Source organism: Somniosus microcephalus, chromosome 5 (assembly GCF_052327205.1).
Source record: "Somniosus microcephalus isolate GS21.2 chromosome 5, FLI_Smic_1.0, whole genome shotgun sequence".
NCBI lineage: Eukaryota > Metazoa > Chordata > Chondrichthyes > Squaliformes > Somniosidae > Somniosus > Somniosus microcephalus.
In genome coordinates, this window is record NC_140991.1 from 64,771,763 (window position 1) to 64,786,464 (window position 14,702).

General features: G+C 44.2%; 1 protein-coding gene across 1 annotated transcript in view; it reads right to left on the minus strand.

Annotated features, from left to right (window-relative positions):
- LOC147117076 (uncharacterized) overlaps window positions 1–11,206 on the minus strand; it is a 44,069-nt gene extending 32,863 nt beyond the window's left edge. The window contains exons 1-4 of the mRNA XM_085987696.1: window positions 11,132–11,206; window positions 9,613–9,686; window positions 2,406–2,559; window positions 1,704–1,864 (exon numbers count right to left, since the gene is read on the minus strand). Coding sequence (XP_085843822.1) covers window positions 1,704–1,864; window positions 2,406–2,559; window positions 9,613–9,670 — 373 coding nt within the window. The 5' untranslated portion in view covers window positions 9,671–9,686; window positions 11,132–11,206. The remainder of the gene's footprint in view (window positions 1–1,703; window positions 1,865–2,405; window positions 2,560–9,612; window positions 9,687–11,131) is intronic.
- Between the last annotated feature and the right edge of the window lie 3,496 nt (window positions 11,207–14,702).

Genomic DNA, 14,702 nt, shown 5'->3' on the forward strand with positions numbered 1-14,702 from the left:
CCGAATGGCCGACTCCTGCTCCTATTTTTCTATGTTTCTATGTTTCTATGTGTCCCTCTGTAGTTGGCCACATAGCTAAATATCAATGACAAATTTGATAACACGACAAGAATGACTTCAAGTTATTTATGAAATGTGAACAGCAAAGAATTTGAAGGAATCGATGCAAAAACCCCACTATTCATCACTCCCCAAACAAACCCTTTTGCATTTATCATCACATTCTGCTTTCTATAGCAAAGCCAGATTTTAGACAAGCTCGCTAAATTTCCATTAATTTCATGAGCCTTACCCATCTTTAAAAGTCTCACAGGTGGAACTTTATCAAATGCCTCCTTTAAAAATAGATAAGTTATATCTATCAGATAGCCGTTAGATCAATGAATATATAAAGCAACCATTTAAGCTGATTCTTTAAAATCTTCCTTTCCCTATCCTTTTGCTATATTTCCATTCCTCTTTTGATCTGAACGTTATCACCTTGCACCTCGTAATCAACCGCAGTCCTTCATTCAGTCTTATCTATCAAATCATTACATCATCCTTCTCCTAGTTTAAATAAATCCCAATTAGTATATTTATCTTTTGTTCCAATAGCTTAGTTCCCCATTCAGCTATGCGGGGCCATCTTTCTTGTGTAATGTCATTCCAGTGGAAAGTGTTCCCCATTTAACTACACAAATTGACGAACCACCATAAAGTGATATCATCTCTATGAAATATGAGAACTATTTAATGAAAAGAACATCATCACATATTTCACAATAATTCATCATCTATATCAATGACTTGGATGAAGGAATACAGAGTTGTATATGTAGTTTTGCAGATGACACTAAGTTAGGAGGTGTAGCTGGAAGCAGGACGTTATTAAGAGAGATAGACAGATAAAGTGAGCGGTCAAAACTGTGGCAGATTGAGTTCAATGTGGGGAAGTGTGAGGTCAACCACTTTGGATCCAAGAAAGACAAATTGGAATATTCCCTTAATGCCAAGAGACTAGGAACTGTGGAGAATCAAAGAGGTTTGGGTGTCCATGTACACATTTCACTAAAAGCTAGTCCACAGGTACAAATGTAATCAGAAAGGCTCATGGAATGCTGGCATTTATCTGAAGAGGAATGGAATACAAAGGGAATGAAGTTATGTTTCAGTTGTTCAGAGCCTTGGTCAGACCCCGTCTGGAAACTGCGTTCAGTTTTGGGCACTGCCCCTCAGGAAGGATATATTGACCTTGGAGGGGTGAAGCGCAGATTCACCAGAATTATACCAGGGCTGAGAGGGTTAAATTATGAGGCTGGGCTACATAATCTTGGCTTGTATTCCCCTGTATTTAGAAGGTTAAGGGGGTATCTGATCGAGATGTTTAACATAGTAAAAGGCTTCGATGGGGTAGATATAGAAAAGCTATTTCCTCTGATGTTCAAATCCAGAACAAGGGGGCACAATCTTAAAATTAGAGCCAGGCCACTCAGGAATGGAATCAGGAAGCACCTGGAATTCCCTCCCCCAAAATGCTGTGGATGCTGAGTGAATTTAAATTTTAAAGACTGAGATATTTGTTAGGTAAGGGTGTCAAGGGATATCAATCAAAGGTGGGTAAATGCAGTTGAGGTGCAGATCAGCCATGATCTAGTTGAAAGGCGGAACACGTTTGAGGGGCTGAATGGCTTGTTCCTATGTAACAACAGATGTCTCCTCACCGATGAAAACACCTGTTTTACTCCCACTGATGTCTTCCATAGGCATCCCTGCATTTTCAAGTGCTTTGTACGTGCATTCTAACAGAAGTTTATGCTGTGGATCCATACTGTCAGCTTCAGTTTGGCTAATGCTGAACAATTTGTGATCAAATTCATTAAACCTGTTAAATACAAAAAAAGATGAGAAGTTTGTGTTAACTGTATGGGGGTGAATTTCCAATGGGCGGGGTGTCCTCCCGCTCATGCAGTATAACTTTGGCTGTGTAATCTCTGGAAAAATGGCATAAACGCCATTTACAGTGTTTTTCCAATTTTTCTGTGGCTCCTCTGCTGAAGTTAAATAGACTGTAAGGAAGACCTTCACAGAAATTCACCCACTTTGTAGACAAATTATTTTAATACAGAGAATGTGAAGTAATGCATTTTGTAAGGAACAACAAGGAGAGGCAATATAAACTAAATGGCACTATTTTAAAGGGGATGCAGGAACAGAGAGATTTGAGTTAATGGTCATTTATGGTTAAATTCTTTGATCTCTTAATTATGTCGAACTGTTTTTTTCCACATTAACTTCTGAGCTAAAACAGATCTCAAGATGAAGAATAAAACAGTTCAATTGGCTGATTACACTTTATTGATTTATAATCATTAATATTTTGATCATTTAATTTATTATTTATAAAATATTTGATACAGCATTACCCTTCGATAAAACATGCTCGTTTTGTGATCATTTTTCCAGCTTTGTTCTCATCGGTGTCATGCCAGAATGTAGTATCGAACCGATTTGGTGGAATATCAACTACACAGTTTCTTCCCTCAAGAAGAACTTTCCAGAAGTTATCAATGCCTTCTCCTGATAAATAAAACACAGGAATTCAGACAGAGACCACCTGTATTAGAATTCATTCTAAATACATCATCAGTAAAACAGCATCAAACAGCTCTCCTGCAACTTGCCCATATGGTCATTGCTCATGTATGTGCCTGGACAGTGAATGTTGACAGCTAGTTTATCAGGGGGTCATCACAGCTAAACCCAACATTGGCTTCAAAATTCAACGCCATTTTCAACGTTACTTAGGCTTAAAATTGGGGCAGCACACTTAACTGACCAGTAAATTGAGACGGAAGTTGTTTCCACTCCACCATGAGTTTCCTAACGTAATTCAGGTGACTGATGTACTTTACAGCCGAGCTGAGGAATGAATTAATTTTGACATTACAGGAAGCCAGCAGTGAGATAGGAATATCCAGTTTAACGAGGCTAGTGGCTTCCCAAGGTCTACGTTGTAATAAATGACACCTGTGCTGCTTGCAAGCTCCTACAGTCAACCCAGTCAGCTTCCTCACCAGGAAACACTTCCACTCCCTGAATGTACAGATTGTGTGTGACAATGCAAAGGGTACTGCACGTTAATGTGAAATGTGTTGCAAGTTGCCACAGTGCATTCATACTTCAAAATGTAGCCATCCCTGACCTCGGCAAAGAAGAAAATCATGTCAATGGATGGCTTGTGGGTAAAAAGGCGTACCCCCACTTCTATAAATAATAACCCCACAAAGAGTGTCCCGAACCAAAGCAGAGGTCATTGAGAGGACCATCAGGGTTTTAGAGGGGCTCTCTGGTTAGGCAGGTCAGGAGAGCCTCTGCAATATGCTCCATCTTGTGTGCCCCGCATGGTTGAAGCCTGCTGTGCCCTGCACATTTTCACCACATAGAAAGGCTGGACTTGAACATTCCTGGGGAGGTGGATGTAGTTGCTTTGGAGGTAGATGTATATGGAGAAGAGAATCAGGATGACCGTCACTCAAAGGGCTCTGAGTAACTGTTGCAATGGGCATCAGAACACAACTGATAACCAAAACACAGTCTACCTTCATCAGTCAGTTTCCACATGTACGCTGATGACACCCAGCTCTACCTCACCACCACTTCTCTCAACCACTCCACGGTCTCTAAATTATCAGACTGTTTTGTTTGACATCTAGTTCTGGATGAGCAGAAATTTTCTCCAATTAAATATTGGGAAGACCGAAGCCGTTGTTTTTGGTCCCCATTACAAACCCCGTTCCCTAGCCACTGGCTCCATCCCTCTCCCTAACATCTGTCTGAGGCTGAACCACACTGTTCGCAACCTTGGTGTCATATTTGATCCTGAAATGAACTTCCAACCACATATCCTCAGCATAACTAAGACCGCATATTTCCACCTCCGTAACATCGCCCGTCTCCGTCCTTGCCTCAGCTCATCCACTGCTGAAACACTCATCCATGCCTTTGTTACCTCTAGACTTGACTATTCCAACGCACTCCTGGCTGGCCTCCCACATTCCACCCTACGTACACTTTCTAAACTTCATGCAAAAAACCTGGTCCCAGGTCATTATGATTCACTGATTCAATAAGACTAACTGTGGCCAACTGTAGCACCTGCACTGTCCTCCCCAGCTGAAAGTGAAAGTTCAATACACAAATTATAAATTGAGTACATTGAGTATATAAATTGAAAACTTCTGTCTGATTCTCTGAGTTATACTGGGGTAGATTTTACTTGTATTATACATGGGCATAAAGGATCACCAGGGCTTGTTGTGTATGTACCTTTAAGAGAGAACTGTTTTACAGCTCCTGTATACTGTAGTACCGGCAGTGACCACACCTGTATATAAAGCCGGAGCAGGCTTCTTTACTTCAGTCGTGAGACGACTCTACTCTGGTAAACACCTGTTGATTGTTAAGTTACAGCCTCCGTGTAGTTCTTGGGGAAACATCCTATTTAAAGAATCACGGATCTAACAGTGGCGACGAGGTTGATTCGAATCTGCCTGCAACTCTGCATTTCCCGTCAAGGAGTTGCTCCGGGAGGACGGTGGAAGAAAGTCAAGGCCAGAAACACGGGCGTGAACCACGAGCAACCACCCAGTCATCCGGCAGCAAGTGAACATCACAGGAGTGGCTGTTGAGAGCCACGACGATCCAGCAACAGACTGGCAACAGGTGCAGCGCACACCCTTCCCAGACAGCGGCAGCGGGAGCTGACCGACGGTGTAGAAAATCCGAGCAGCGTCGACGGGGTAAGAGAGAGGGTGAAGCACACAGGGCGCGGCCGGGGGTTAAAGAACCGAGCGGCCTCGAGGAAAAACAAGCAGAGAGAGAGAGAGAGGTTAAAGTAGCAGCCAAGTTCAGGACCGAGCGACGGCAATGGGAAAGGCACACAGGAGAACGCGCAGAGCACAGCCAGGGCTCAAGGGCTGAACCGCATCCGCAGGGAGAAGAAGGGAGAGCGCGGGAGACGCCATTGAGCCACGGAGAAGAAGGGTGAGCGTGGGAAGGAAGGAAAGCGCAGGAGACACCATTTTGTTCCAGCGGAGAAGAAGGGAGAGCGCGGGAGACGCAATTTTTGACAGCTAAATCACACCCAGGGATGCCGAAGAGTGGCAGTATCTCTACGTTCGACAATGAAGTCGAAGATTGGGCGACATATGTGGAACATATTGAGGTGTACTGCAGGGCGATTGAAGTGCCAGATGCTAGGAAAGCACTGGTTTTGTTAAATTCCATGGGTGCAAAAACTTATGGGTTACTGCGAAACCTAATAACCCCAGAGAAGCCTGTGAATAAGAATTTCGAAAGCATAGTAGAAATCCTACAGGACCACTTAAACCCCACACCACTGCTGATAGCAGAACGATTTAAGTTCCATAAAAGGAACCAACACACAGACGAAAGCAATGCTGAGTACTTAACGGAACTGCGCAAGCTATCAAAACACTGCCAGTTTGGAGTGGGACTAGCAGATATGTTAAGGGACAAGTTTGTGTGTGGGCTTCAAAGTGAAGGAACCCAGAAACGGCTTCCATCAGAAAAGGATCTTACGCTGGACAAGGCTTTCAGTATGGCAGTATCACACGAAGCAGCTGCACAGGGTGCTGCAGAGATACAACGGAGACCGCAAGAATACGGCACCAATGAAATGTCATATGGAGCAGGGAAGTGTTATTGCTGCGGCAGAACAACACACGATCAGAAGGATTGTTGGTTCAAGGACCAAGTGTGCAGACAGTGTGGAAAAACAGGACACATAGCAAGAGTCTGCAGGTCAGGGAAGAAAACCAACAGCAAGAAATCTCCACAGGAGAAGTACAAAAAGGTACATAAGGTGATGGACAGTAGTTCAGACGAACAGGGAAATGATACAGACTCCGGAAGCAAGGAGCTGGGTTGTCTGAAACTACACAAGGTAACCAAAATGGAGGATCACCAGACTATCTGGGTCACACTCAAGATAGACGGAGTCCAAGTGAAAATGGAATTGGACACTGGATCAGCCCTAACAATCATAAACCAAAGGGACTACAAGCGGCTATTTCCACATATACCCTTGAAAGCTACAGAGATTGTCTTGAAGACGTACACGGGGCAAAAGGTCTACCCCAAAGGAAAAATAAGGGTGAAAGTGATATACAAAGGCCAGGAAATACCTAAAATGGACTTATATGTGTTGCTAGATGGAGGACCACCACTACTAGGACGTGAATGGATCCGGAAGATACAATTAGATTGGCATTCCATACAGGCACTGAAGGTTGAGGCCAAAAAGGATGACAACGCCACACCTGGACGTCTGTCAAAAATGCTAACTGACGCACAAGAAGTGTTCCAGGAGGGACTCGGAACACTAAAAGGCATAACAGCAACGATTAAAATAGAGGAAAATGCAAGTCCAAAGTTTTTTAAGGCCAGACCGGTGCCTTATGCGATCCGACCAGCCGTTGAAGCAGAGCTGGAAGGGTTGGAACGTTCAGGAGTACTGTCCAAAGTAGACTGGAGTGAGTGGGCTACACCCATCGTCCCTGTAATGAAGAGGTCGTTGAGTAATACGTCTGGGGAACCAAAGAAGGTCCGCATCTGTGGGGATTTTAAGGTGACAGTGAACCCAGTCCTTCACACGGTACAATATCCGCTTCCACGGATTGAGGATATTTTTGCCTCGCTATCTGGAGGTAAACGCTTCAACAAAATTGATCTGGCCCAGGCGCAGTTGCAAATGGAGGTAGAAGAAGCCTCAAAACAATACCTCACGATCAACACTCATAAAGGTCTCTATCAATACAACCGACTGGTGTTCGGGGTAGCATCGGCTCCGGCTATTTGGCAAAGGGCAATGGATCAAGTCCTGCAAGGGATTCCAGGGACCCAGTGTTATTTGGACGACATCCTGGTCACGGGCGAAAATGACAGTGATCATCTCGCCAACCTGGAGAAGGTGCTCACTAGATTAAAGGAATATGGGCTACGAGCTAATCGCCACAAGTGCGAGTTTTTCCAGAAGCAGATCTCGTATTGTGGCCACATTATTGATGAAGAAGGGTTACATAAGTCTCCTGAAAAGATTGAGGCAGTAGTCAAGGCTCCAGCACCGGAAAATGTGTCACAACTGAGGTCGTTCCTCGGGCTGGTAAACTACTACCATAAGTTCTTACCAAATTTGTCTACAGTACTACACCCACTGAATACCCTACTGCAAACGGGGGTACCATAGAAGTGGAATGACGAATGTAAACGAGCTTTCCAGAAGTGCAAAGAATTGATCACATCAAAAGAGGTGTTGGCCCATTTCAACCCAGCACTACCAATTCGGTTGGCATGTGATGCATCACCCTATGGTATTGGAGCGGTGCTGTCGCACAAATTCCCAGATGGGTTGGAGAGGCCAGTAGCCTTTGCGTCTTGGTCACTAACCTCAGCCGAGCGCAACTACGCCCAGATCGACAGGGAGGCCCTCAGCCTAGTATGGGGAGTAAAAAAATTCAACCACTATCTCCATGGGCAGAAGTTCATCTTGCTGACTGACCACCAACCACTTCTCTCCATCTTTAATCCAAAGAAGGGCGTTCCGGTGATGACTGCACAACGGTTACAAAGATGGTCCCTTTTTCTAGGGGCGAACCAATATGAAATAGAATATAAAGACACGAAACAGCATGGAAACGCTGATGGGCTATCACGCTTGCCACTGCCTACTGTGGAGGAAGCACCAGCAGTGGACCATATCGAGATATTTTATTCGTCAATAATTGAACGATTGCCAGTAACTAACGCGGATATAGAGAAGGAGACCCACAATGATCCTACACTGTCTCGGGTATATGATTTGACGGTGAGGGGATGGCTAACACATGGCGACTCACTGTTGCCAGCATTCTCATCCAGAAGAGAACAGCTGTCAGTATGCCAGGGGACAGTGATGTGTGGATCCCGAGTGGTAATTCCACCCAAGTTAAGGGAGAGAGTGCTCAATGAGCTTCACGAAGGTCATCTGGGAGGGGTGAAAATGAAAAGCCTTGCTCGGGCTTATGTGTGGTGGCTGGGGATTGATCAACAAATCGAGGACCTAACCAAGAGCTGCTCAGGATGCCAGAAGGCCCAAAATGCACCACCACATGCCCCTCTACACCCATGGGAGTGGCCCTCCTCTCCATGGCAACGGGTGCATATTGATTTTGCTGGTCCATTCATGGACTCAATGTTCGTAATAGCAGTGGATGTGCATTCGAAATGGCCTGAGGTGATAAAAATGTCCTCAATCACTACAGAGAAAACGATTGCAGTCCTACGGACCATATTTGCCAGGAACGGCTTGCCAGAGCAGATTTGCTCTGATAATGGACCACAGTTTGTGTCCGAAGAGTTTCGGAAATTTATGAGAAGGAATGGGGTAAGGCATTACACATCCGCCCCGTATCATCCAGCCACAAATGGATTGGCTGAGAGGTTCGTACAAACCTTTAAAAAGGCGATAAAGGCCATGTGCGATGATGAAATTCCACTACAGCATAAGGTGGACAATTTCCTGTTAGCCTACAGAAATGCGACACATGCAGTTACCAACCAGACCCCGGCCATGATGTTCTTTAACCGAAGGTTGAGATCTCGTCTGGATTTGCTCAGACCAAATGTGCGAAGAAACGTTGAGGATAAACAATTCCAGCACATCAATGAGAAGCCGACAAGAAGCTTCAATGTAGGACAACCAGTCTTGGCCCATGACTACCGAACAGAGAAATGGCAACCCGGAACGATATGCACACGGTAGGGGCCATTAATGTACACAGTGGATGTCGGGGAGAGCATTGTGAGATGCCACGTCGACCAGATCTTAGCATCACAGGAACGAGTCAACCCCATGTCTCGCGTACCTGGGGATGAACCCGACATACCGGTAGCATCTACCTCAGCAACAGTAGCAGTGGAAACTGATGAACTAACCGACGAAAGGGGGCCAGAATCGCCTCCGCACCAAGAACAAGAACCTCAGGGAAGGCGTTATCCAGAAAGGATCAGGAAGCCACCCCAAATACTGAATTTATAAATGGACTATTTTCAGTTAATGTTGCATGTTAAAAATGTTAATTGTTAAATGAATGTTATGGTACTGTTAATCTAAAAGGGGAGGAATTGTTGTGTATGTACCTTTAAGAGAGAACTGTTTACAGCTCCTGTATACTGTAGTACCGGCAGTGACCACACCTGTATATAAAGCCGGAGCAGGCTTCTGTACTTCAGTCGTGAGACTACTCTACTCTAGTAAACACCTGTTGATTGTTAAGTTACAGCCTCCGTGTAGTTCTTGGGGAAACATCCTATTTAAAGAATCACGGATCTAACAGGGCTCACACATAGATGGAAATTGGGCAGGGAGAACTGCATGCTTATTAAATTAAATGGACAGAAAATTGGCTGGCCCCATTATGGGCATGTGATCAATCTCAGCTGATGTTCCTCAATTTGCTGGGCGCAGACAGTCTTTATGCTCAAGCACAATAAGAGGAAAACTACTCTAAATAGTCTTTAATGTATAATGATGTTTATGACAGTTTATTATTCCAATCCTTATTTGCCTACCTCCAGGATAATTGCATCCTATTCCAACAATAGCTATTTCTTCGCCTTTTTCTTCCATTTTTCACTGTTCATGTCTATTGCAAAAAGCAGAATAGAGTAAAATTATAACTATGTCGAATAATATTTGGTTATCAGGTTTTAGAGGTCACTCTTGCTCCGCCTGTCTCCAAATTAAGGTAAGTAAGAAAGAATTTACTTACCATTTCTCAGGCAGCCTCTTAGGACCGCTGGTCAGACTTCAGTAGAATCACAAAAACAAGTAGGAGTTTGCAAAGCACAAGCTCTGCCTAGTTTTGCCAGAAATCTCAATCTGCTGCTCCTTTAAGGTGAGTCAGAAATTATGCTACCCTTTCTTTTTCAATGACTCCAGTTGAAGATCCTGGTAGTTTGATTGTTACTGAAAGTCATGCAGTTACTACAGGAAACTTTGGTTTATCCGGAGGTTGTATGTCCGGAAACCTCGATCTACCGGCAGAAATCAGGAGCCGTTTTGTTAGGTTTTTTTTCTTCTCGTGGCTTTGTTTTCAACAGTCGGGCTCTGGAAAGTCTCTCTGAAGCTTTTGCTAAGCTACAGAGACGCTTCCAAGGTATGGGCCGACTGTTTAAAAGCTGTTGCTAAGCAACAGTGTTTGTTGTCAGATACAGAGATGAAAACCTCCATATGCTTCAACATTAAATTTGTATGTCCGGCAGTTTTGATAGATCGGCAACACGCCGGTCCCGTCAGTGCCGGATATAACAAAGTTTCCTGTAGTTTGAAAATTGTGGCCTAGACAATTGTTACCATTTTACCAGACATCAGCCTGAGGGAAAATTGTATTTGAAACATAAAAGTAAATTACAAATGCTGAACGGATGAATCCTTAACTTCTACTCATTTAAACATTTGAAATCAAATTTAGTACAATTTCTTCTCCAAACACATTTGAATGTGAATTGTTTGGATATTTACAGTTAAAAATTCTTGGGCATTTAGCCTCAGAAAACAATTACTTTGCTGACTGAAATGGAAACAATTTTTAAATCAAGTTTTGCCAGCGATTGAAAACAGCATTTTGTTTCTCCTTTTTAAAGGAACACAAACATTTTATTTTGAATCACATTAAAAAACTTGGCCAAACCAAAGATGAAAATGGCAAAAAAATATATGAAGTGAATTTTTGTCTTCACCGCATGGTCAGTAATCTGGTGGAGCGATCACCTGCTGTAGAACCCGGCCGATTTTCAATCCATTGAAATCAGTGGATAGAGAGTTGGACAGGGTCTCTAACAGGTGGGTGATCCGCTCTGACAGATTACCACTCATGTGATGAAGATGAAAATTTACCCCTTTCAATCACCATAAACCTCAAATAATTTAGAGATTTCGAATAACCTACATCATTCAGAAACTTTAAAAAAAACTAACATGCTTAGCATAAATAATATTGATTTATGGAAACTAGAGGCAGAAATGTTATGAAATAATAAAGTAACGCTTGCATTTATATAGAAGTTTATCAGAAATTATGGTTCTTACCTTATATTCTACTCTATCTCTGCTTTCTCTGGTTCAGTCTGAGAACTGCGCGGTGATTGTTCTCAGAGAGTTCTACATAAATCATTTCACAAAAGGAAGTACAGTGTTTTTAAACAGTTGTCAACTGGGAAAGTTCTAAGTGATTCGATTGATTAGATTATTTAGTTTAATGATTAAAGCACAACACTTTTCCAGTAAAAATCACCCTGAAGAGATTAGTCAGCGCACAATTTTACTGTGTCACGTATAAAATATAAAAAGGTTGTTTTCAGCTAAAGGCCGTAATAACCTGTGCAAATTGGTATCAATGGTCCAGAATTCAGATAATGGGCTCAGTGGGTGGTGTAACGCTAACACAATTGACTATTTCTGGGCTCAAAACTGCTATGATTCTATAGATAGTAAATCATGTAAAATGAATGTGGCTTTTATTCCAGGCCACAAAAAATGAAATGATTTTTATTTCACCGTGCATTTACTAGAAAGAAGCTGTCCAATAAATCAGTATAGTTTTAGTGGCTTTTTGGGTCAAATCTACTGCTCCCTTAAGATGAGACAGAAATTCTGCGATCCTCTCTTTTTCAATGACTCCAGGTGAAGATACTGTTTGGCTGTTAATAAAAGTCACGCAGTCACTAGTTTTAAAATTGTGCCCTAAACAATAGATATCACTGTACCAGACAACAGCCTGAGGGAAAAAAAGTATTTGAAACATAAATGTAAATAACAAATGCTGAATGGATGAATTCTTTGGGGTTAAATTTGATAGCCCCCGAAAACGGGCCCGGGGATCGTGATGCGTGATTTACGCACGCCTGTTGCTTCCGATTCAGGCAGCACGCAAACTTGGTGCTGCCTGTTAATTGAAATGGCTGGAGCGTGCAGCCATGCTAAACGCGCTGTTGAGTGGCTACCGCCTCAGCAGGGGGCCCAAGTTTGTGTGAGGCTAGCACCACTTAAAGCTATCCTGCACTACTTAAAGCCAGCCTTCACCTCTTAAAGGGAAGATGCATTCTGGCTGGCGTAGGTGCTGGAATTCTTTGTGGAGGAGACTCTGAGCAGGAAGAAGATTGAATAAAGGTGCAACAGGGGAGAGAGCGTGCTCCAAGGTTCTCTGCGCTGCACTGGAGGCCTTGGTGGAGGAGGTGGAAAGGAGGAGAAAGGTCCTCTATCCCCAGGGGGCCAGAAGGCCCTCCAGACAAACTCTGCAAAAGAGCAGATAGCCATGGCGGTCAATGCCAGGAGTCAAACCCTAAGGACCTGGATAGAATGTCACAAGATGTTCAATGACCTCATACAAGTGGTCAAGGTCAGTAAATTCATCTTCAAATGAATATCCCATGAGCTGCACCACTAGCCTCACACACTGCTCAATGCATCACATCCGCATCACTCACCTACCAGCAATCCCTATCAAACAGGACTCATTCATATCTTCACCTCACCCTCACACACTTACCAATGCTGCAAGCCTCACACCCACATCTCACAGCTTGCACACACTGTCAGCTATTCAACCATGACAGGCACATCACCCAAACACATTGCACTACACTCACTGACACACTTCCCTCACTCTTGCAGGACAAGTTGGTGCAGAGCTAGAGGCAGCAGGAGCTAACTGAAGGGGGATAGGCACAGCTGCGTGACCTTACCCCGATGGAGAAGACTGTGGATGCCATCATTGGAGCAGCCATTGCTGAAGCCGTGGCCAGCAGCGGGGTGGAAAGCATCGAAGATGACGCTATCCTCACACCCAATCCTCCTGCTTCAGCACTAAAACAAATGGCTCAGATAGCCATGGAAGGGGCACCCAGGGTCTTGCACGCAGCACTCCAGCTTTGTGCAGGGGGTCAACACTGCAAGACTGGCCCTCTACCCACAGGGGCCAGGAGATCATCTAGAAAGAACGATGTGGGACTACACCACCGTGACCATCACAGCCAGCAGTGTCGCCCCCACCACCTGGCTGCAGTGCCCAAAGAAGCTTCATGTCCTCAGACCACTGGTCAAGGTCAGTGAATGCATCTTCAAAAGCCATCTCCTACCAACTGCACCACTAGCCTCACACACTGCTCAATGCACAACCCCCAATCACTCACCTACCAACAATCTGCTGCAATCACGAGGCACATCTCCCATTCTTAGCATCACTTTTCACCCCTTAGGAGGAGACGGTGCAGGCCATTCTAAGCAGGGACATGGCAGAGCCATTGGCCAGCTGAGGGGCTGAAAGGATGCAAGATGTTGGTATCCACATGCATTATCCTCCATCTGGCATGCACCTCTTGGTTTCCCGCTCTCCCCTCACCACAACTCCACCCTTGTGCCTTCTTCATTTCACACACCCAAGAAATGCAGCCTGCCCAGCCAGTGGTTGACCAAGAAGAAGGAGAGGAGAGTGAAGAAGAACAAGATGAAGAAGATTGATTTGACACTCCCAACCATCAGCTCCTCAAGGTTAACCAGCAAGGCCATTTGCAGTGTCCCCCACTGAAAGTCAGCAGCCTTTCACCAGCCATGCTGCAGCCACTGGGGTAGCACTGCGTGATATCAGTAGGGTAGGCAAAGGCACACAGTCAGGAAGCGAATGCCTCCGGGTGATGAGTACGTTACTTTATGTCACATTGGATGGATAGATGTATATAGTTGGATTGGAAAGTTTGCTTTGTGGTGGTTTTTATTTCAGCATCGTGGCCAAGAGGTCGCTGTGGTGGGCAGGAACAGATGGAAGGTAAGGTGTAGGGCTAATGTTGAAAGGGATTGTGGTCACTGGAACCGCAAGCAGATGATTCTATCCTGGATATCTCGGCCACAAAGGGGCTGTCTGGGATCAATCCTTCCATCTGCGTCCTCCTCTTCTGTGTCTTCCTCTTCCCTCTGCGAGCGGATGCTGTAAATGTGCAATGACAGCATAAATTGGTCAGGCAGTATCTCGACCTGAGACGTAAACTCTGTTTCTCTTGCCACAGATGCTGCCTGACCTGCTGAGTATTTGCAGCATTTTCTGTCTTCTCAAACACCTTCATTTACCATCTGAACTCTTGCAAACCGCCAGCGGCATCCCTACACACTTTAAAAACTTTTTATATCTAGTGTAGCAAGGCACTGCTTCAATAAAATCAAAAAAATCTAAAAGCTTAAATACAAACGTACCTGAAAGTTGTGTATGTCCCTTTAAGAGGTGTTGACATTGGCACTGTCAGCCTGCTTACACGCCAGGTTTTGGTCGCGCACTTAGGACCCAGCGCTAAAGTAATAAAGTAATAAAAAAGCCCTAATTAAGAAAAAAGTACTACTGATTTTATTTTTAAATTACAGTTCTTATCTCGTATTCTAATGTATCTCCAGATTTGCTTGTATTTTGTGAGAGCTTTGGAATGTTTTCTGATACTGTTCCACATAGAAACATAAAAACATAGAAGATAGGAGCAGTAGGCCATTCGGCCCCTCGAGCCTGCTCCGCCAATTAATGAGATCATGGCTGATCATCCAAATTCAGTACCCTGTCCCTGCTTTCTCCCCATATCCCTGGATCCCTTTAGCCTTAAGAAATATATCTAACTCCTTC